General features: G+C 39.8%; 1 protein-coding gene across 7 annotated transcripts in view; it reads left to right on the top strand.

Annotated features, from left to right (window-relative positions):
* Positions 1–23,403, top strand: part of PCCA (propionyl-CoA carboxylase subunit alpha) — a 435,625-nt gene that overhangs the window by 296,231 nt on the left and 115,991 nt on the right. Inside the window, exon 20 of one of the 7 annotated variants that reach the window (XM_048854330.2) lies at positions 7,778–7,840. The exons of 5 other annotated variants lie outside the window; for them this stretch is intronic. In XM_048854330.2, the coding sequence (XP_048710287.1) occupies positions 7,778–7,795 (18 nt within the window). In that variant the 3' untranslated portion in view covers positions 7,796–7,840. Of the gene's footprint in view, positions 1–3,150; positions 3,480–7,777; positions 7,841–23,403 lie in introns of those variants that run through there. One more of the 7 variants, XM_075129628.1, reaches the window with a different exon arrangement.

The following is a 23,403-nucleotide window of genomic DNA, read 5'->3' on the forward strand; positions in this document are numbered from 1 at the left end:
CATTGCATTATGTTGGAACCATGGATGATGATGAAATAAAATCAAGCTAAATCAGAGGTGGGTTAACTTGGAGAGTTGGGAAGAAAAGTTTGTGGAGGAAAATATTTTTATAATTCTATAGTGCTGATCTCAAAGCTAACCTGAGAGTTTTAAGAAAGGACACAATTTACATGAAGTCTGTCAAAGCTTTAAGGCTGGTATTTTCAAAAGAACTTCAAATTGATGCAGCTCCTTAGAAAATTCCAACTTAAATATGTCATGTCATGAAGACAGCTTTCTCAAGTGGTTTCACTTTTGCTTTGCTTAAAAGTTCTCTTAAAAAAAGGCAAAGATGTAATGATTTTAATTTAAAATTAGTCAGATTTTAGGACATGTGGCTGTTTGTGGCGGCTGAGCAGCTGCAGGGGGGCCCCTGCCAGTGGCTGAGCAGCTTGTGGCTGCTGAGCAGCTCTGGGGTCCCTCTGTCATCACTGCTGGCGGCTGGGCAGCTTAGTGGTCCCTGCTGGTGGCCAGTCAGTTGCAGGGCCTCCCCCGCTACCACCAGCAGCAGCTGGGGAGATGTGTGTGTGTGTGTGTGGGGGGGAGGTTCCTTCCAGCGGCTGCTGAGCAGATCTGGGGTCCCTCTGCCACCACCAGAGGCAGCTGGGAGCTGCGGGGAAGGGACCAGCTGCTCACAGAGGCTGAGCAACTGCAGTGGGGGGCCCCTGCCAGTGGCAGCGGCTGGAGAGCTCAGGGGTCCTCACTGGCAGCGGCGTCTGGTCAGTTGCAGGGGGTCCCACAGCTGCAGGAGGGTCGCCGGCAGAGGCTGGGCTGCTGCAAGGGTCCCCCCTCTACTGACTTCAGCTGATGTTACTGAGCGTGCTCAGTACACCCTAACTAGCACATTCAATCAGATAGCAGTTTTTCACACTACAGGGCAGCTGGTCTGCTGCGGGGGTCCCCAATGTTGCAGAGGGTGCTACAAGTCACGGATTCTGTGACCTCCGTGACATAATCATAGCCTTATTTATTAAGTGAAGAAGAAAGTAGCTTCAAATCCTGACTAGTGCCTGGTTAATGCCCTCCGTTTTTGTGAAAAATTCCATTAACTCCTTAAAGTCCTCAGAGTCTTGTGTATTCCATTGTTCCATAGCTGGGGGAGTCACCCTTGATGTGGAATTGTGCTGCAGGTTCTAAAATTTTGTTTTCACACACATTTTCCCTTGAATAGCTAAGAGTGTTTTTTTTAACCCAGTTAATTAATTTGGTGCAAATTTGTATTGTTTTTGTTTGAGAGTCTTATTTCAGTTTAGTTTCATTGGGTTTAAAAAAAAATAAATTGAGCAAAACCGAAAGAAGACAGTTTACATGCAAACTTGCACCAGTTTAAAAATACACTGTTAGTTAAACTGATGTAAGTTTGTGTGGAAAAGGCTTTTAAAACCAGAATTATGTTTCTGCCCCTTGTAGTAATAAAGATAACCTTGAAAACACCAAATTGTTACCTTCTAGAGTCTGCACAAAGCCTGGTAGCTCTGAGAGGTGTGAACTGCCCTGTTCCTCTCAAACATATAAAAACCGAAGAGGACAATTTAAATGCCAGTATTCTTATTTTAGCAGGGAAAAAATGCATGTGCATATCCCACAATCAAAAACTATCTCCCCAGCTGTCCACTAGCCGGTTGCCAAAACCTCCAGCTTCTTCAGTGCCAAAAACAGCAACATATCAAAAAGTGAAAATGTTGTGACAGTCTAAAATAAATGGAATTTAATATCAAAATAAATAACACAGGAGGAGTTGCACTGATTGAATTAACTATGAAAAATAATACAATAAAACCATCAATATTTTAATTTAAGTGAAGCTGCTCCAGAATTCCCAGTCTGTTGCAGCACAATGAACCCTGATTTTAGGTCCAGGTTGTCATGGACTCTTTGGTTCTATGTGCAATTCAAAAGACAGCACGACCATGATAATCAAAGGGTACAGAGTATGGTCTAGGCAAGAATGAGTAACTTAAAAGTAAACTTATTTTCAGTACTTAAACTGTAATTTAAAGGAATTTATTATCATTTCATGCCACTTTGCCTGAGAGAGAGAGGCTGGGGAGCAGGGCAACAGGAAAGTACTGCTCTGCAGAGTTCCAGCAAGGCAGAACAGGATGGCCCTGGGACTTCCTGCCCTTGTCCCAGTGTCCTAGGCAGCATGCTGCTGCTTTTCCCTCAGGTTGTGTTGCGGTGTCACAGGCCAATATGTAATAAAATGAAATACATAAAGGAGAGAGAGAGAGAGAGAGAAAGAGAGGAGTAACTGGACCCGGTGCAGTCTAGAGGTTCAACAAAATGGACTGAGAGTCGGTAGTCTTCTGGGTTCTAATTCTAGGCTGGCCAATAACTTGCTATGTACCTTGGATAAGATACTTTATTTCTTTGTACGTCAACCAACCTAACTGGAAATTGTATGAGATAGGTGAATCTCACTGATGACCAAAGGCTACAACTGACCTAAACTTTCCTGGGTACAAATATATTAGAAAATAAAACCCAGCCCTGGAGATTGTAAAGCAAAATGACACATCATTCTGTGTTTATAATTTTTTGTCAAATTTCTTCTTATCCTCACCTACCTCATGGTGGTTCATGGGTCACTGTAATAAAAATCAAAACCTTATGAAACATTATTTCAAAAAATTGCAATGAGAAGAAAAAACCTCTTAAAACGTTAAACAAGAAAATCGAAGAAGGGACAGAGAAGTCCTATTCCTGAGAATTGGATATAATGTACTATGGAAAATGCAAAGCCCAACTGCACTGACTTTCTAGTCAGATTTTTCACCTAGAATGTGAGGAAGCAAATTGAAGCCACATGTTGCAGTTTTAGATTTACTCTTCCCTGTTGCACTGACATGATCAGGGATGCTGACTTTGTGGGATGGATGCCCTCATCAGTAGTGGCAGAGGTAGCTGAATAAATTGTTCAGTTGGATAATTCAGTGATCAGTGAATGGATCGTCCTCACAGCACCGTTTGATCCCTGGGTCATCTTTATAGTTTTCTTCTCTTACTGTTATCGTAAGAATAATTAAAAATATTATGCAGTGGCAAGCAACAATAATATTTATTATTCATTTTCTAATTTGTTGAATTTTTTAAACTTGTCTATCTGTGCAGATTACTCAGAACAGCACTCCTTTAGTGCAGCCTGGCCTAAAAACTGAGTGCCTTGGCTTCCCAGAACTTACCTGCTCGAGGGCTGACAAGCTTGCAGCGATCACTTCAGGTCTTTAAAATACTACAAAAGTAAAGAAAATTTTCTGCTTCTTGTGCCTACAATAGGGGCTGGAAAATAAATGGATTAAGGTGTTTTACAAACAAATGAAACTCCCTCTCCCCCATTATCCTGCAGCCACTACAATACTTACCCAATTTGTGCAAAATACATTTTAGTTTAATTTTCCAGTATCAGGCATTATCCCTGAGTCAGTTCATCTACATGTACTTTTAATTGTTCAGAAATTTTATACTCAAGTTGGTTTGTTTAAAATCTTGGCAACCTTAATGAGATCTGTTGTCTTGTATAACATGAACTCACTAACTTAACTCATGAAAAAATCAGTGTTTCTGTTTTCTTCATTTTATTGCTTTATCTTTTTGTATTGATTGCCAGAAGAATCTATGAATTGGCTGCTCGTCATACTTTGATCTTTGAAAGACAAAATCTTCATACTCCAGCTCTGTTTTCCTATCAATTATGTATATTTTTCATTATCGATCAAGAAATTATCCTATCATCATGATTACCAACATTAGTTTTTAAAACCTTCCATACACCAGCATAGTGTAATAAAACTAGAGTCTTTTTGTTTATTCAGTTTGGACTCAAATATTTTTCCTTCTGATGTATGGAACAATCTAGGCATGAAGCGTACCAGTCCAAGAAACAATGCAGCTTTGTTGGTGAGGGGTGAAATCCACTCCCCCTGCATCGTAGAGCGGTTGGAAAGACTAAATCCACCCCAAATCCAGATTCACTGGACATGGCTACTGTGTGGTTTCTTTCTACCACTGCAGCTTCTTTTAAGCCGTGGTTTGGAATAGTGTCAGCAGTCCCTCCTAGCCAGTCGCACAGGGTATTTGGGAGGCTAAAGGAGTCATGTAAGGGTGGGTCTGTGGCCTGCCTCTGGACCACCTTTATCGTGGTCTTCAACTCCATTCAGACCTACTGTGAAGACCCTTTTGTTGTGAAACTGCGAATAGGGACTGCCCTATTCAGCCATTTTACTAAGAGACCCTCCGCATAAGTGCTGTGTAGGGCATATGTGATGTGAAGGTCCTTGGGCTGACCCCTTTACGCTGTGCGTGAATGTCATACCTAGTGAGAATCTTTCATATCAGAAATCTTTGTGGAGTGAAATAACTTAGTTAAATTTTATAATAAAAATAATAGCAGAGTGGTAGAGAAATTTAAGAGATAGAAACAAGGGAGAATTTAAATACAATGGTCCAGGATCTTCTGAGCTTTAATTTATTGAATTCACCACTATACAATTTTCCTGTTGCAAAGTAAAGGGTTTGGAGATGAACAAAAGAGTGAAAGATAAATAATTACATGATTGTAAGTGTCCTCTTTTCACTTCTACAACCCACCCTCTTTTTTTCCTTTAATAGTTTTCAGTATTTCTTTCTTTCTAGTATGAATATCTCCAGAACTAGAAAACAAAAGAGCAGGATGAATTAGTATCTTTGTTATGGCAAAGATGTTGGCAGGGTGGGGAGGATTTTATTATTATTATTATTTTTGGCTACACTCACTGTCTTCACAAAAATGAAGGGTGAATCCAATGTTGGACATCAGCAGTAAGGAATGACATGTTAGAAAGCACACTGCTTTCTCATTTTTGTTGTTTAGTATTTTGCAGTGCCCAGAAATATGCCAGGGTTTAAGAGTACAGATTAAAAGATATGGCCCTGCCCAAAAGAGTGTCCAGTCCTTGTTGCCTATTTACAGTTCATTTCTCGGTATGTAGGTTGAGATTATCGTGTCATATTAACAAAGGATTTGAAGCTATGTTGTATTCTATGATGTGTATTTTAAAAATCTCTTGGTAAGGCAGTTTTATATAAAATTTGTGTGTGATTCTCTGTTTTAATCTTTCAAATTCTCTGTGCTCAAAGTGCATTTGAGAACTGCTCTGCAGCATTTCTCTGCGCTTAGCACTGATTTTTCTCCTTTATCATATTTGAACATTTTCTCCTTCCCTCTAAGGCTCTTTATTGCTATAGTGGTTACATACCTTACTCGCCACTTAACCCAGGGGTGGGGAACCTTTTTCCTATCAGGGGTCACTGACCCACAGAAAAAAATCAGTTGTGGGCCACACACAGCCCCCCCCAGGGGTCAGGGGTCGGACGGGACGGAGGCTCAGGGCTTCCCCCCGCAGTGGGGCGAGCTGGTGCTTGCGGCTCCAGCCCCGTGGGGGATGCGGGGGCTTGGGGTTTCCCCTAGGCTCCGGGGTGGGGCCAGAAATGAGGGGTTCAGGGTGTGAGAGGGTCTTCGGGCTGGGCCAGGGGTTTGGGGTGCTGGAGGAGGTGAGGGTTTCGGCTGGGGCTGCGGGCTCTGGGGTAGAGCTGGGGATGAGTGGTTGGGGGTGTAGGAAGGGGCTCCCGGCTGGGGCCAAGGGGTTTGGAGTGCAGGAGCAGGCTCAGGACTGGGGCAGGGGGTTCAAGTGTGGGTGGAGGTTCGGGGTCTGGCATCTGGGAGGAAGTTTGGGTGCAGAAGAGGGTTCCAACCTTGGGCAGGGGGATGTGGTGTGGGTGGGGGTGCAGGGTCTGGGAGTGAATTAGGGTGGGAGGGCGTTTGCGTGCAGGCTTTGGCCGAGTGGTGCTTACCTCAGGCGGTTCCTGGTTGGCGCTGCAACGGGGCTAAGGTAGGCTCCCTGCCTGCCCTGGGTCTGCGCTGCTCCCAGAAGTGGCCACCATGTCCAGCCCCTAGGTGGAGGGGCCGGGGGCTCTGTGCGGTGCGCCCGCAGGTGCCGCCACTGCAGCTCCTATGGCCATGGTTCCTGGCGAATGGGAGCTGGGGGCAGGGGCAGTGCGCAGAGCTTCCCTGATTGCCCCTGCTCTTAGGGGCTGCAGGGACATGCTGGTCGCTTCTGGCAGCTGCACGGAGCTGACTGGACTTTTAATAGCCTGGCAACCCCAGCTTCTCTCTGCAGCACAGCAAGCCGGCGCTTGCAGCTCCAGCCCCACGGGGGGATCCCGAGGTCCGGGACTTCTGGCCCGCGGTGCGGAGACTTGCTTTGGGCTGGATGAAATGAAGCAGCGAGCCGGATCCGGTCCCTGAGCCGTAGGTTCCCTACGCCTGACTTAACCTCACCTTCTCCATTTAGTTGTCAGAGAATTTCCAGATGTTTTCATTTACAGAGTAGCTTCATATCACTGTAGTTCTGCTGAATGTAAGCTATAAAACAAAGTGGCATGAACAAGGTGAAGTAGTTTGGGAGTCACTTCTAGCAAATGGAAACTTGATCTATTTCCAGTGGGGAGTCGTGTAAATCAAAACACTAAATAAAATGGCTAACAGCAGTTCAGATTACTTTTTCGATCACTGTTAAAATAGGCTTACATTTTTGCATTGTATTGTATGATTTCCTAAATTTAAGAAAAGCAAATTGATGCAGAAATGACTATCTGTGGGAAGTAGGTGCGACTTTTTCAGCATAATGACAGGTTTATTAATGAATATGTTAAATGCATGGTTTTTTAAAGGAACAGCTTACATCTTTCAACAAGATGTCCATGTGGTACATGTCTAGTTGGGTGGACGGTTGCATTTGCACGCACATTAACATTTTCAAGAGCAAAGCTATTACTGTGGACCTAATTGAGAGCACAAAAATAAGTGGATTTGAATTTGGTCTTGTGAACTGGAGGCATGGTCATTATAAAAATATACAATTGTGTAGACAACATGCAGTTGTCAGTAATTGACTATATCCTATATTGTCAATGCACTGTAATTAAGTAGCTGTATGCTTGAATTTAGTTAATATATGCATGTGTAACTAATTATGGTTGTTTGAATTTAAAAATGTCATTAATTAAAAGCATGACGTAATCCTATGTTTCATTTGCTGCAAATCCAGTTACTAAGGGATATAATTGATTTTTAAATTATTTAGAAAATATTTCCTTTGTTTAAAATATCTTTAAAGAAAGAAAGAATACTTGAAAATTACCAAAAATCATATCAATTTTTACAAAATTTGTAAAATATTTATTATAAAAATGAAAAAATGGTATGGTATAATATAAAAGGTAAGTTATACATAAACTAGTTATATGTACCCCTCGTCCACATGTAATCTATTAAATACAAGTATATGTGCAATAAAATATTCAGATAACTAATGGCTTCCTCCACGTCCATCTCCTATTTATGTAAATATGTAACAGGTTTCCCAGACCTGTCTCCACAGGCCGCAGGTTGCCCATCACTGTTATAAAATAAATTATCTAGTTTAAGAGAATAAATAAAAATAAATTAAACTGTATTATTATTAATAATACAATTTATAATTAATGCCCATGTGGTAGGTGTGCGTTGGGCATATATTAATACACAGTGAATAGGGCACAAGGGCAAAATATTAGGGATGTACCAGTAGGTGTGATAAGCAAAAATCTATAAGGGTTAAAAAAGAATTTTAAGGAAAAACTGTTAATTTAAGGTAATTAACATGTGTTCTTTACATAAAAATAGGCTTTCGCCTGTCATTAATTTTCTTTTTGATTACAGAGTCCTTTGTTAGTTTGAATGAAGGGAAACAGCACATTTGAGGGCACAAGTAGAAGGGGACAGGTACGTTTCACAAGGGAGAACTGATCAGTTTACAATTGTAAGCCGAAAAACTTTCCCTGCATTTTACAAAATGTTGACGATAATTTAGTTGAACAGTCGTGCACCTAAGTGCACAGTCACAGTAGGTGCGCAATTGTCCGAGCCTCAGTCCCAATTACCAGTTTCTGCAGATGCTTAAATTTCTCTCATCAAAATATTTCAAGTTACTAATGTGTGTAATTACACTTTACTGTGTACTTAAACTACTTCATAGCTAGAAGTATGTCCTGCCGCTATTAGTTTCATACCTCCTTTGGCATTAGGTGTGAGTTTGTGTCTTGAGTGTCAAAGCTTGTAGATATAATTCTTAATGCTATGACGGTAGTCCAGCAACAGTTTTAAAATAAAATAAGTAATGTAATAAAAAATAAGATGGATAATGAAAATGTGTGTCAGATCGTAACTTCTGTTGGCATGAAAATTGACCATCCTGGTCTTCTGCCTATATAATGTTTGTAAGAGTTTTTTCTTGAAAGTACCTGACTCCTTTTTTGTATGTAGGCAAGATTGCAAAGTTTGTGTATTTATTTATTTTATCTTTAGTAATTTGTAAAAGTTCCATTCCACGTAAAAAAAATCTGTTGTGTTCAGAAATGGCCCACTAAACTTTATCTTAACTTTTAAAAAAATCTGATCTCCTCTTGAGTTCTCTCATCCACCTTCTTGAATTGTATACATTTCAATCCTATCCTTAATTCTCCTTCTTTTTCTAACGGGTACAAACCTAACTTTACTTTTCACCACACAATAAAACCTGTTATCTAGTAACAAATTCATTGTAATCTTATGCACCTCGTACATTGCTTCAATAACATTCTTGTTATATATTGTGTCCAAAATTATGCACAGTGGCTCAGCTTGGCAGCACAATATTCTTGGAAGCCCTTTGTATAATAGCTATAAGGATCTTTTGTTATACTGCTTTCTTATACAACTGTTTGCTTACCCCCACCTGCAGCCATTTGGGGATGGCTTAAAGGAAGGAGGGAATTAAAAAGAATGAAATCGAGTTTCATTGAAGTCAGTGTAAGCAGAGGTTATTCTTATCTGCTCTCCACCATTTTGTTTATGCAGGGACAGAGCTGGAAGAAGGGGTGGCATTTTGTGGGGGAGGGAACTGTTATGTTTTTTCTCTAATTTCTCTACAATTTCTCTTTTGACATGCTGAACATCCAACTTTCAATATTTTGAACTATTTTAATGCTTTCTTAATTTTCCTACTTCTTCGTCATCCATTTGAGGTGTAAATAAGACCAAACTTAATGCTGATCCTAGTACCATTTTCCACTCCTCTCAGAACTGGTTGCTCAAGCGCAACTCAGAATTGTGCCATTAGCACCACAGCTATATACTTCATTCTTTTCGTTGAGTATTTCAAGAAAGGCAATAAGACTATTCGTTCACCATCATCAAGTCTCTGTCATCGTAACGTAGTTAGAATTTGTTAAACATTACTTCCACTTTAGCAGTTGCTTCTGATTGTTCTGGACTATATATGTTCAGTTTTGGAAAAAATCTATACTTATTCACTTTGTTTTAAACAATGCCTCTAGAGTATTCCTCAATAAGGAAATAAAACATGTTAAATATTGGTATCAGATTATTTTTTTCCTCTCCTGAAGCAAGTCCCTTTTTTCCCCAATAGTGAGGAGTAAAAACATCAGAAATTAACTTCTTATACCAGCATTTTAAGGAAGAATATTTTATATAAAGAACACATGCCTTATATATACTGACGTTCTTTGGGCATCAGGTGCTATTTTGCTATTATGTACTTGAGCTACATGGTTGTTTTAAACAACATGCCAGTTTGTAAAATCGGTACATTAAGGGCTTAAGGGTACAAGACATACATTTTTATTATGTAGATGATGTTTGTCCATACATGCTTATTTACATTTGCTATAGTAGTTATAAATGGATGAGAAAAAATACCTGTTAATGTTGATGATCCAGAAAAATGTGTTCGTGTATCTGATAATTTTTGGTAACAGATTTTGTTCTCCATTTTAGAGTAGTTTTGTAACAATGATTACTGCAGTTCTACAATAAATCCTGTTTTTCAAGGAGTTGTAACTTTGCTGTAAACTTGCTATGAGCTGAAGTCTGGCACACAAGCTCTCATCCTGTGAACAAGTTTAAAAACAAAGACAAGAAAAAAGGTCTGAAAAATGTTAGAATGGTTTACACTTTAGCCATATAGAGAATATGTCAGTTTGGGGAACTTACTATCTTTTCAACTTTTTAAATTAAATTTAGAAGCATAGTATCTTATAAGGTTGAATAAGCTTACCAATGATCAGTTTCTAACTTTTTAGCCAATGAAAGCTGGCTACTGCTGATATATTTAGTTACCATCTTGGTGGCTTCATAGGGTGAGTTTCTATGATGTAACAGGTAATATTAAGTCTGTTTTATATGGTTTACAACCCACTAATGACAGGTGTTTAAATTATTAAAAGTAAAGTAAAATCTAAATAAAATACGTGTGAAACTATAACATACCATTTGTTTTCTTCAGAAATCCTATCTTTTGGTAGAGCAATGTTTACTGTGTCTCCACCCTCTTCCTTTTCCTTTTATGGTCTTTTGTTATTAGATTGCAAACTCCTTGTGTGCCAAAGCATTGTCTTTTTTTATTCATTTATGTGCCATGTACAACTATGATACTGTATTAAAAAGAATACATAATTAGTTAAGGATTCCTAAAACAAATCATAAGTAAAATATTTCTTGGATTCTTTTTTCATCACAGAATCATATCCAAGACTATTTTTAAAAAGAGCCCATAATTTTGTAGAATGAATAGATGAAAAATGTTGTGAGCTCCTCCTGCTGGTTCAGCAGCAGTTACAGACAAAAGCATATTAACATAATGTTAAGAGCCTGGCTTAAATCCACAAAAGCAGCATTAACTCTGCAACTCCTGGTGGAAGCTTCAACTTTAATTCTGTTCTCAGTATATATGAGCACATTTGATATGCAGCATCACACTTCAGGTCCGGGATCTCTGACTCCTAGGCACATAGGGGTTGCGGGGAAGAAAGTAGGGTAATTTCAGCCTAGAGCTGCTTTCTTAGCTCTAAATTTCCTTGCTTTTTTAATGTAAGGAAGACTATTAACATTACTTTAATATAGTTTTCATGGTTGATAAAAATAATGCTGTTGTAATGGTTAGATGTGCGTCAACTGTGACTAAATGTTTTGATGTAGTCTTCTCAAAAGACAGACTAAAGCTTTCCTTTGAAATATGTGAAGCAGTTTTAGACACAGCTTCTCAGATGGATCTAATTAGTCTTTCATAGAACTGGATGTCCGTTTGTTGCAGCTGAATTCTCATTTCATTCACCCATAACTAGAAACACCTCTCTTCAAACGTGTTTCTTCAAAGAAAGAGGGGTTTAGGATTCCATGTTTTACTGCTTTTTGATGTTGGTTTCCCTTTAACTGAGAAGACCTTATGTTTATACAACTGTTATTATTAAGAAAACATAGCTTTGTTCATGAAAGTTCATTCTGTATCAATGTTGGCTATTGGTAGAAGTCAGAGATCTGTTTAATAGATCTTGCTATACCAGACTAGTAGGACAGCTATATGTCTGATTATTAAGCTCACTGAAGAAAGATATTAATGCAAACAGAATGTATTAATAAAACAGGAAACACTTTTTGTAACAGGATGAAAATAAAGATGAAGGACTGTCAGTTATGGGATTCATCAGTAAAGAGTAAACGAGCATTTTCTCTACAGCTCTATTTACCTTTGTTACAGCATTCCCCATCTTAAAATGAGAAACGTTGCAAGTATTCTGGGTGGTAAATGTTTGAATTAATCTATAACTATTCAATAAATGATACTTAGATACATCAGTAGTTGGAAATACCTAAGAAAAGGGGTCAGATTCTCAGCCTACTCCCATCCCCATTTGGCTGCTTTTGCCAGTGACATAACCAGCTATCTGGATATTCCCCAAGAGTAGTGTTGCTCAATGAGCAGTGGATCAAATCTGTGGCACTCTGGAAATCTGTGGCATACCAGGAAACCAAGGTAGCTGCTGTGCAGCACTGACGTAGTATGGTGATGTTGTATTTGCTGTAAATAAATATTGACTCGTTGGTGGCAGTAGACAGGGCAATGATGTTGGGAGAACAATTCTAGGTTCTTAATGATTACATTATTTTAAACTGTTTTTAATCTTTAGTCATATTCAGACCGGAGAGTAGCAATGGGAAGTGCCTGAGTAAACCTAACTGAAATAAGTGATTTTTGTGGAGAGGGTTGAAGGAGGAGAGTGAATTTGCTAGACATACAGGCAAAGGGAAATATTTGTCTAAAATAGCAAAACTGAACTGGGTCACTGCATGTGATTCATACATAGAATATCAAATGGATTATGGAATGATACTTCAGTGTCAGGGCTCCTGGTGAAAGTATGCTAACCACACGGATAAAACACAAATGGTTTATGTAGTCACCAGAAAGATGAAATGGAATTATACCGCCATAATTCTAAATGTATGCATGTATTTTATATAATATTAGACACAGAAAACTGTTAAAACACCATTATTAAGGTTGGAAAGTGAAGCATCCAGAAGTTAGGAAATGTCAGATTTAAAGTTGTGCCTGTCCAACCTGAATTCATCCCACTTGTGTGTATGCATTATGATATGGTCTAGATTACATGATCATATTTTTTCACAGGACCCCTGCCTCAGTCAGTGCACAAAGTGGACCTGCTGTGGGGATGAATCAGGGTTGTGCAGTGAAGGAGAATGTTGTCTGTTGGCTCACTACTTCATTTGTTCCAGAAGTTGACAGGTGTGTAGTGAATGAGGCTGGAGATTGCAGGAAGAAAAAGGATGGTTTCATGGTTACAGCAGTTGAATTTTTCCCTGGAAAATTGGATTATATCCCTGCCTCTGCTACAGATTTTCTGTGAGATGCTAGATGAGTCACTTAAACCATTTTGTTTTACAGGTGGCCGCTAATTGTTTGTACCTTATTTTTCTGGTGCCTGACTTGAGACCCTGGGGTCTGATTTTCAGAAGCACTGAGCACTCATAGCTGCAATTGAAGTCACTGGGATCTGTTCTTTTAAAATATAAAGTGCTGTGTAATGCTAAGTAATGTGAAAAATCAGGTGCTGGGTGCCTCAAGTTCAGCATCCAAAACTATTGAATACTTTTGACCTTAATCTCTTTGTGGGTCAGTTCCCCTTCTCTAAAATGTGGGCATTAATATCCCTTCATTCCACAGGAGTGCTGTAAAATAAATTAGTGTTTATGAAGCACTCAGATGCTATAGCGATGAGTGCCATGAAAAAGCCCATGAAGAAATAATTCTGTCTTCAGAACAGGGTTTGAATAGTGTGTGGCCACACATTGAACACTGAGAAGACAACAAAATATTGCATAGTTGCTCATAAGTGAGGATCTCCATTTTGTGCACTGAATGGGCGGGGGTCCAGTGGAGAAAATATGTGGTCATGTAATCAGAGAGTATCATAATGCCCGCATAGAAGGGGGCCGAAGTAAGATTGCATAAACATCTTAATTACTGATTTTGAGTGCTTTATTTTTCAACTTAAAAATATTGTTTGTATTAATTTTTTGTGTGTATTTGCCTAGATTTTATAAAGCAATCTGAAAACCCGCCCAGAAACTCTATCATGTGGCATCATATTGACACCCATATGGATAATCAATAGCGTTGGAATCTTTAGATCCACCTGCACAGACCTCTGCCCCTTGAGCTAATTGAATAACTGATAGCAGTAGTAGATTGTTATACTCTGTGTGGATCAGCTCTAGAGGAGAATGAGACACTTTGCCAGTGGGTTGTGCAGATATTTGCTGAGAGCAAGGGAGAGATTCATGGATGAATTAAACTTTCATTCCAACTGACTTCTTCAGAGTTTAACTCTGTAAAAATATAAGCAACTGATGAAAAAGTAGAATAGTATTTACCCTGTGCAAGAAGCTTCAAGTAAAAGTGAAAGAAGCTTCAAGTAAAAGAACCAGATACAAAACAGCAAATATAGTATAACATAGAACAGATCTAACAATTCCAAAAATGCTGAACTGTATACAAGGCATGCTCATCCTAGTGTCATTTTCATAATTGCTATTCATTTTCTAGTAGTTCTTTCTACTTACTTTGGCAAATGTAATGAATGCTAAACTTCCTGTATAAATTGAGATAGCTCCATCGACTTCTGTGGAGCTATGCTGATTTACAACAGCTCTCTTGTCTGCCGTGGACTAATTGTCCATGTGGACCCTACTCATGCACATTAACAGTTAATTAATATATAGATCTAGTCCACAGCTGACTAGTGTGGGGCATATTCCCACTCTAGCTTGCTGCAAACGAATTGTTCATGTAGACAAATTCTCAGTAATACAATAAACAAATGGACTTTCCTTCCTCGCTTTCCATTGACTAATTTCCATCTCCCTGGAGAAATCTTTTATATAAGAAAGTGCCAACCTAGATGGAATGTTTACGGCTTAGCAGAGGGAGACCTTACAAATAATTTTGATAATGGAAATGCTTTTAGATTCTATCCGTAATTTATGGTTGAGGAAGACACTATTCAGTTCATAATCATGACATAACGTCCTGTATATGCATTTAATATGTTTGTGTATATACTATTGAATTGCCTGATATTGCAACCCTCACGTGAAGAGTCCTAACCCACATAAACAGTAACATTGGCTTCAGCTGTATGATTTCAATGAATGGGACTGTTTGTGTGCCTGGATCTAGAAAGGGAGTTGCAATGCTCAGCAGACCCCCGTTTAAATTCCTGCTCCTCACCAGGCATGTGGGGATGGGGGGAGAGGGGTATTGAACTATATAGCATTAAGCATGCTCTGAGCATACCTACCAGACTAGGTCCCACAGACAAGAAAGGATTCCCCCCTCAACCTTGTCTCCACCTTGTTTGATCATTGCGCTGGGGCTTAAGCGTGACATAGATACCCAGGCACCTTGAGGGAAGCAGCAGTGCATACCCAGAGGTAGAAACATAAGTACCTGCAGAAATGTAAGCACCAACTGAGTTGAAGTGCCTCCAGGGTTAGGAGGCAGTTGAGCAGGGGTTTTGTGGATCACAGTGATGCTCAAATCTGCTATATATGTGCCTAAATCTAGGGCTTAGGCACCTTAGTCCCTTTGTGCATTTGAGAAAGCTTGCATAAGGTTTTAGAATTGGGACAGTGTTCAGTACTGGACAGCCATTAATGAATGAGCATTTTATGGAATTTTGTAGATTGTTCTAACTAACAAGTAATTTGAATTAGGGATGATCAGCTAGGAAACATTTGTTTTATAACAATCCCGCCCCCAACCCCCCCACAAAAACAAACAAAAACAAACAAACAACCTTCACAACCAAGCAGTGTTGAATGTGAGCTGGTAGTGTACACTGATTCTTCTCAAAGTGCTCCTATACTTTTGTCTTTTTAAAAAATGGAGTGTCTGTTCCCTTTGAAAGTGAGCGAAACCTCCCCACCATTAAATTAGACTGTAGAAAAAAAAATTTTCAGTTCTTCTCTTTATATTACTGGTATAAACATTCAGACAGAATCGTTTTGGATGCAGGACTAAAACCTGATCCTCAGTTATACAGGAGTGAGTAGTGTGTGTACCTTTTTCTTCCGCAATGCATGGTAATCTGATCTATTATGATACATTTATTTGGTCTTAAATACAAGAATATGGACAGATATTGTACTTTAAAGCCAGCCTTAATAGCTATCATGTTCAAATGTGGCCTCAAGCAGTGTGAATCATAATTTGGCACTATCTTCCTCTTTCCAGTTACACCTTTATAAACATATATATAATGTAAACAAATCCACAGGTTTAGATAACCATGAGCTTCAATACTGTAGGAATGCTGCCACAGTCACCTACTTCCCTTTTACTGGAATGTTAACATTGTCCTTAGCACAGTGAGCCATGAAAAATTGGCAGAGTTGTTTCCTCCATGTTGGAATACAAGAGTTCAGTTTTAAGAGTAACAGGGTAATCTTAATTTTGTTAGCAGACCACCAAAACTAAAGAACCCTTTCCTAATATAATGACAGGTTTCAGAGTAACAGCCGTGTTAGTCTGTATTCGCAAAAAGAAAAGGAGTACTTGTGGCACCTTAGAGACTAACCAATTTATTTGAGCATAAGCTTTCGTGAGCTACAGCTCACTGCATCCGATGAAGTGAGCTGTAGCTCACGAAAGCTTATGCTCAAATAAATTGGTTAGTCTCTAAGGTGCCACAAGTACTCCTTTTCTCTTTCCTAATAGTTTTAATAGATCTCCTCTTTTGTAGAAGTAATTTGGCAACTCTGGAAATGGAATGTAAACATTATATTTTTATTATCTGTGGTTTTTTCTTCATTTGGTTTTACAGGCTAGGTATTTTTTTAAGGTTCTTGATTATTCTGTGATACTGTACTCTGCTTCAAAGGCCTTGCTTTTGACCTTTTGGCAAATGGTGGCAGAACCAGACTTGACAGTTTAGGTCAGTGGTGGGCCGTATGCGGCCCATCAGGGTAATCCGCTGGTAGGCTGCGAGACAATTTGTTTACATTGACCGTCCGCGGGCATGACTCCCTGCAGCTCCCAGTGGCTGTCTCACAGCCCACCAGCGGATTACCCTGACAGGCTGCGTGAGGGCTGCAGGTTACCCACCACTGGTTTGGGTAGTAATTGCTCCGGTTTAATGTGACAGTGCTTATTAAGAACTTTGGAGGACTCTTTAACTTAACAAATTTTTGCTCTAAAGTTGTTTCATTGAAACTTACCAAACCTGTGAATGGGACGACATCAATTTCCTTTGGAGTCACTTTACTCTGAAACTTTACAGGAAGTAGTCAATCAATATTTTTCATTTATATGTGGAAAAGGGGTTCTAAATACACCTTTGTTCACCTCCACTCACTGTGAGGATTTTCTATTTCCATGGCAACTGGGAGCAGACTCAGACTTGTTATTTCACAGGCCAGGACCCCAAGGCTTGTCTCATAGAAAAGCCTGCCTGAGGTTTCTGTCTCAAGAACAATCGCAACAATAATTTCAGACTACAGTTTTTTTCCAAAGAGTGTTTAAAAAAAATCTACAGATTATATTCTTTTAATAACTCAGTAATGCTGTACTACAAAATACTTTAAAAAGCCTTACTCAGTTAGTATCTGGCTGAGACCTGTTAGACTTCACTTATCTCACAGTCCCCAGGGCTGCAAAGGGTGGATGCGAAGAAATACACAAAAGTGTTCTGAAATTTGCCTCATGAGCAGTAATCTCCCATCTCCATGCTAAATATGAGCTCTGTCTGAATCGCAGAAAGGACACCAAGACTGCAGGGACAGTTCAGGTATCTTATCGGCTGGCCAGATCACTAAGAACACAAGAATGGCCATGCTGGGTGAGACCAATGGTCCATGTAGCCCAGTATCCTGGCTTCTGACAGTGGCCAGTGCCAGATCCTTCAGAGGAAGTGAACAGAAGACACAATTTTATTGACTGATTCATCCTGTCATCCAGTCCCAGCTTCTAGCAATCAGAGGTTTAGGGACACCCAGAGCGTAGGGTTATATCACTGAGCATCTTGGCTAATAATCATTGATGAACCTGTCCTCCATGAACTCATCTAATTCTTTTTTGAACCCAGTTATACTTTTGGCTTCACAACATCCGCTGGCAAGGAGTTCCATAGGCTGACTGTTTGTTGTGTGAAGATGTATTTCCTTTTGTTTGTTTTAAACCTGCAGGCTATTAATTTCATTGGGTAACCCCTAGTTCTTGTGTTATGTAAATGGGTAAATAACACTTCCTTATTCACTTTCTCCACACCAGTATGACTTTATAGACCTCTATCCTATCCCCCCTTAGTCATCTCTTTTCCAAGATGTACAGTCCCAGTCTTTTTAACTTCTCACATAAAAGCTGTTCCATACCCCTGATCTCCCTCCCCCCCCCACCTGTCTCTGTACTTCCAATTCTCATGTATCTTTTTTGGGATGGGTCAACCAGAATTGCGTGTAGTATTCAAGATTTGGGCATACCATGGATTTATATAGTGGCATTATGATATTTTCTGTTTTATTATCTGTCCCCTTCCTGATGGTTCCTAACATGCTGTTAACTTTTTTGACTACCACTGCACATTGACCTGATGTTTTCAGAAAACTGTCCACAGTGACACCAAGATCTTTCTTGAGTAGTAACAGCTAATTTAAACCTCATCATTTTATATGTACAGTTGGGATTGTTTTCCAATGTACATAACTTTGCATTTATCAACGCTGCTGTTTATCTCTCTCCAATGTGAAAACTGACCATGTATTCCTATCCTTTGTTTCCTGACTTTTAACCAGTTACTGATCCATGAGAGGACCTTTCCTCTTATCCCATGACTCCTTACTTTGCTTCAAAGCCTTTGGTGTAGGACAGGGGTTCTCAACTTCATTGTACCGCGACCCCCTTCTGACAACAAAAATTATTACATGACCCCAGGAGGGGGGAATCAAAGCTTGACCCTGCTCAAGCCCCACCATGCCTAGCCGGAGGGGGACCAAAGTCGAAGGTGTGCGTGTGTCTGTAATCTGAGCCCCGCCACCTAGGGCTGAAGCCAAAGCCTGAACCCTGCCACCCAGAGCTCAGGTTTGGCTCAGGCTTTGGTCCGTGGCCCCAGCAAGTCTAACGCCAGCCCTGGCAACCCCATTAAAAGGGTGTCATGACCCACTTTGGGGTCCCAACCCACAGTTTGAGAACCGGTGGTGTAGGATGTTGTCAAAGGCTCTGTGAAAGTCTGAGTACAAAAGTCCGAGTACACTATATCCACTGGATCATTCTTGTCCACGTTTGTTTACACTGTCAAAGAATGCTAATAGATTGGTGAGGCATGATTCTCCTTTAGAGAATCTGTGTTGACTCTTCCCCTGCATATCATGTTTATCTATGTGTCTGATAATTCCGTTCTTTACTTATAGTTTCAAACAATTTGCCAGGTACTTACCAGCCTGTAATTGCCAGGATTGCTTCTGGAGTGTTTTTTAGAAATCAGTGTCACATTAGGTATCCTCCAGTCATCTGCTACAGAGGGTGATTTAAGTGATAGGTTATATATCATAGGTTAGTAGTTCTGCAATTTCGTATTTGAGTTCCTTCAGAACTGTTGAGTGAATACCATCTGGTCCTGGTGACTTATTACTCTTTAATTTATCAATTTGTTCCAAAACCTTCTCTATCAACACCTCAATCTGGGACAGTTCCTCAGATTTGTCACCTAAAAAGAATGACTCAGGTGTGGGAATCCCTCTCACATGCTCTGCAGTGAAGACCAATGCAAAGAATTCATTTGTATTCTCTGCAGAGGCCTTGTCTTCCTTGAGTGCTCCCTTAACACCTCAATTATTCAATGACCCCACTGATCTTTTGGCAGGCTTCCTGCTTCTGATATACTTTAAAAGATTTTTTGTTGTTAGTTTTTGTGTCTTTTGCTAGTTGCTCTTCAAATTCCTTTTTGGCCTTCCTAACTATACTTTTATACTTGACTTGCCAGAGTTTATGCTCCTTTCTATTTTCCTCATTGGGATTTGAATTTCAGTTTTGAAAGGATGCATTTTTGTCTCTAACTGCCTCTTTTATTCTGATTAGCCATTGTGGCATTCTTTTGGTCCTCTCTGTGTTTTGGCTTTATTTAATTTGGGGGGAACATCTAGTTTGAGCCTCTATAAAAGTGTTTTTAAAAGGTTTCCATGTAGGTTGCTGGCATTGCACCCTTGTGAGTGTTCTTTTTAATTTCCATTTAACTAGCCACCTCATTTTTGTGTAGTTGCCCTTTTAGAAGTTAAATGCTACTGTGCTGGGTTTCTTTGATATTTTCCCCCCTCAACGGATTTAATTTAATCACATTATGGTTGCTATTACCGAGTGGTTCAGCTATATTCATCTCTTGGCCCAGATCCGGTGTGCCACTTAAGACTAAATCACTCTGCCTGATTTCAGAGTTGATACTTTTCCCAGCCTTCCTGAAGCCAAATATCTTGATTGGTGGAGAGTGCATCACTCTTTGGCTCCCTCCATTGACCGGTGGTGGAGAGTAAATGACTCTCTCTGGCTTCAGTCCAAGGAACAAGAACAAGCAGGTTCCATCAAAGTAATGGTACGCTGAAAACCCCTTATCTTCCTCTTTTGATTTTTATTAACAAGTTTATTGGAGATTCTCTTGAGTTGTCTGCTGCTGGAACTGCAGAGAATATCTGTAATCATAGTTGCCAGCTTTTCATGTTGGGGAGCCCACCAGCAGCCAGTCTTACACAAGGTGTATGACCTGTGCCAGATCACAAAGGAAGTACCTCATACAGTCAGAGAGTCTAAGGTCAGAAGAAATCACCAATGTCTCCAGTGTGATCTCCCACACCACAGGCCACCAAATTCCACAGAGTTACCCTTGTATGGAGCCCAAGAACATGGATTAAATAAGTGTTATAGCCTTTAGAAGATTAAGCTGTTGTATGCCACAGGCAAAGAATAAGAAGGACTGAGGTACACCAATGCCCAACGCCCCCCACAGCGGCAGAGAATTGATATGGTGGGATATACCCATATGATACTGGGAAGAAACCCATATGATACTAGGAAGCTGCAGAGGAAGGCAACACACAAAATTAGGCTCTCTGCCAGTCTGACCTAGGGGGAAATTACTTCAGGACCCTGATAAAGGTGATCAGTTAAACTCTGAGCATGTGGGCAAGACCCAACAGCAAAGCGTCTGAGAACATGAATTCTCTGTTCTGCCTCAGAGCATGAACCTCCTCCTTTCTGTGTCCCATCTTCAGCCATGGTCACCTCTGATGCTTCAGAGGAAGGAGATTAAAAAAATCAGAAAAATATTTCCTTCCTGACTCCCTGCAGGCAACTATGTGAAGTCATGAAGTCTGAAATTTGGGAATAAAGACATAGGACCAGAAAAGATTTCCAGGGCTGCTGAGCGTAAGCTCCTTGGTACTGTAGGCAACCCCATTTTACAGTCCCACTCATAAATTTATGAAGCTCTATCTTAAAATTAATTAGGTTGTTTTCCCCAAAAACTCCTGTTGGTACACTGTTCCAGAACCTTCTGTAAACAGGCAAGAAGAGTCACAATTATCCAGTCTCTCCAAGGAAATACAAATGGTAGGTTTCTGTGTGCAGAAAAATCTTTTGTCTATGAGCTATTCTCATCAATGGCATGCAGAACTCCCAGGCAAACTAACTCTGCATAGTGAGGCTGGATTAAGGGGACTCTAATCTTTATGTAGACACATTCATAAAAACCACAAGTTTTTGGAAAATTGATTATAGCCTTGGGGCTAAATGCTTAAAAGGAATTAGGCTCCTAACTTCCATTGATTTCTATCTCTTTTTGAGCATTGAATCCCTGGTACCTGATTCCAGTGCTGCTGGGCACCAGCAGTTCTCATTTATTTGAAGTGGTATTGTGATACTCAGCACCAGTGCAAATCAAGCTGTTATAGTACTTGCTACCTGAAAAATCACAACACAGAAATGAAAAAGGTACTACTTTCTACTTCCTTACCCATTGGACTAGTTTAAATAACAGTTCAGAAGCGTGAGGCAAAGTTCTAGTAATTCCAATTGCTCCTGAATGGCCAGGAAGACTTTAGTTCTGTAGTTTCCTAAACTTGAGGTAAAGTTTTCATTTCCTCTGCCTCCAGGAAGAAACTCCTAACACAAGATTCAGTTCTACATCTGAGTCTCCTAGGTGTGTCTGTCTGTATGGCTCTTGAGATGAGGCAACTAAGTATAACGTAGGTTTCTTTTATAGAGTGACTGAAACCATGATGTCCTCCAAGAAGAACTCAGTAAACAGGGCCCGTGTTGTTAGAATATGACTCAGAAGCAGACTTTGGTGTAAAGACATGGGATCAAGACAATGTAGGCAAAAAGCCAGCACATACTAGAATTGTTTAAATTATAGATTTTTCAATAGATTCAGCCCGTTTCCTAAAAGAGGAGGTCACGATTGCTATACCTAGCAAACATTAAACTAGGATTCATTTTGGCAGAGCCCCATATTGCAATGTTCCCTCCTAAATAAGAGTTATATTAACAGTTGCCCATTGTGGAATCTAAATAAAGTTCTTCAAATTTCAGTTTTCCATCTGTCTGAGCCTCCTCATTCAGTCTTATGATATGTTCTGAAATTTAAAGTTGCTAAACAAATAGCAATTATGTCAACAAGGAGCATTTTGGAGTTAGAATCTTTATTAACAGATAAACCAAACTACAAAGATGCAGTATTTCAGCAAACTGTGATCATGCCTTCATTCCAAAACTACGCTCAGATTTTTATCATTTGTATGAAATAGTTCTGCCTTCTTTTGCCAAGAGGCAAAATATAAGAGGAAGAAAAAATCGCACAAATTAGATGTGAGGTGTAATATTAGGATATGCCTCAAAAAAACCCAGAGAATTTTGAAAAAAAAAAAGAGAAGGGAACCAGTGAAGTGCTAGCTTGCAGAGGGCCCTTCCCCTGATTGGAGGAAACATCCGGCACCATGGCTGACTGTGAGGAACTCTGTTTATACAAGGAAGAGGCACACAAAGTTGTTCCAGCAACAGAGGATTCCCTGGCTGGCTGCTTCTATGGACCCCTCCTGTTTACTTGACTTCTGCTGCCTGTATTCCCACCTGCTCCTGGTTCCTGTCCTCCTTATCCCAGACCCCACATCTGTTCCCCCAGTTTGTTTTCCTGCTTCACTCTAGCTCCCTGCTCTGATGCCTCACCCCTGATGCTCTCTCTCCGACTCTGACCTTTGGCTAGGCACCTGGCTCTAACCATTAGGCATGACCCCCATGTCCTGGTCATTACATTGGGCACTACTACAATACAAATAACAAATAATAATATTAGACATGCTTACTTCTCAGAGAAAACTTTTTAGGAAAACATTCTGTATTGAAACAACTCTTGCTGTTCCATATTTACTGAAGTTCTGTTTCCTGTTTTTTATTTACCGAGGATGTTTGCATGAAAACAGCTTTATAGTTTTTAGAAGATAAACTTCTCCTACTGCCTTTTTTCCATCTGAAGTCATAATCCTGTTTATGACATCATAATAATTTCCAGAACATGTAGAGGAAAGGTCCTGTTTACATGCAGATGTCCCTAGCAACAACAAACAGGCAAAGAGAAATACAGAACCTGGGACCTATAATCTGGATTTTTTCTAATAGAATATTTTACAGTTTTCTGGGAAGAGTGTATGGATTTTAAGATTGTAATACAAATTAACGTCTTTTTTTTTTTGGCCTATTTCCCTCAATTTATCTAGTTTTACCTGCAGTGTGTGATGATGTCACTTATTCTGCAATGCAAACGCAAAAAGAATTAGGTGTCTGAATGAACTGTGAATGTCCATTTTAATGTTACTTTACATAATTTTGTATGTGAAAGACAAGTGAGGCCTTTTAAAACTGTATTTTGTGTCAGTAATTGTTCTGTAGT

This window comes from Caretta caretta, chromosome 1 (genome assembly GCF_965140235.1).
Source record: "Caretta caretta isolate rCarCar2 chromosome 1, rCarCar1.hap1, whole genome shotgun sequence".
Lineage (NCBI taxonomy): Eukaryota > Metazoa > Chordata > Testudines > Cheloniidae > Caretta > Caretta caretta.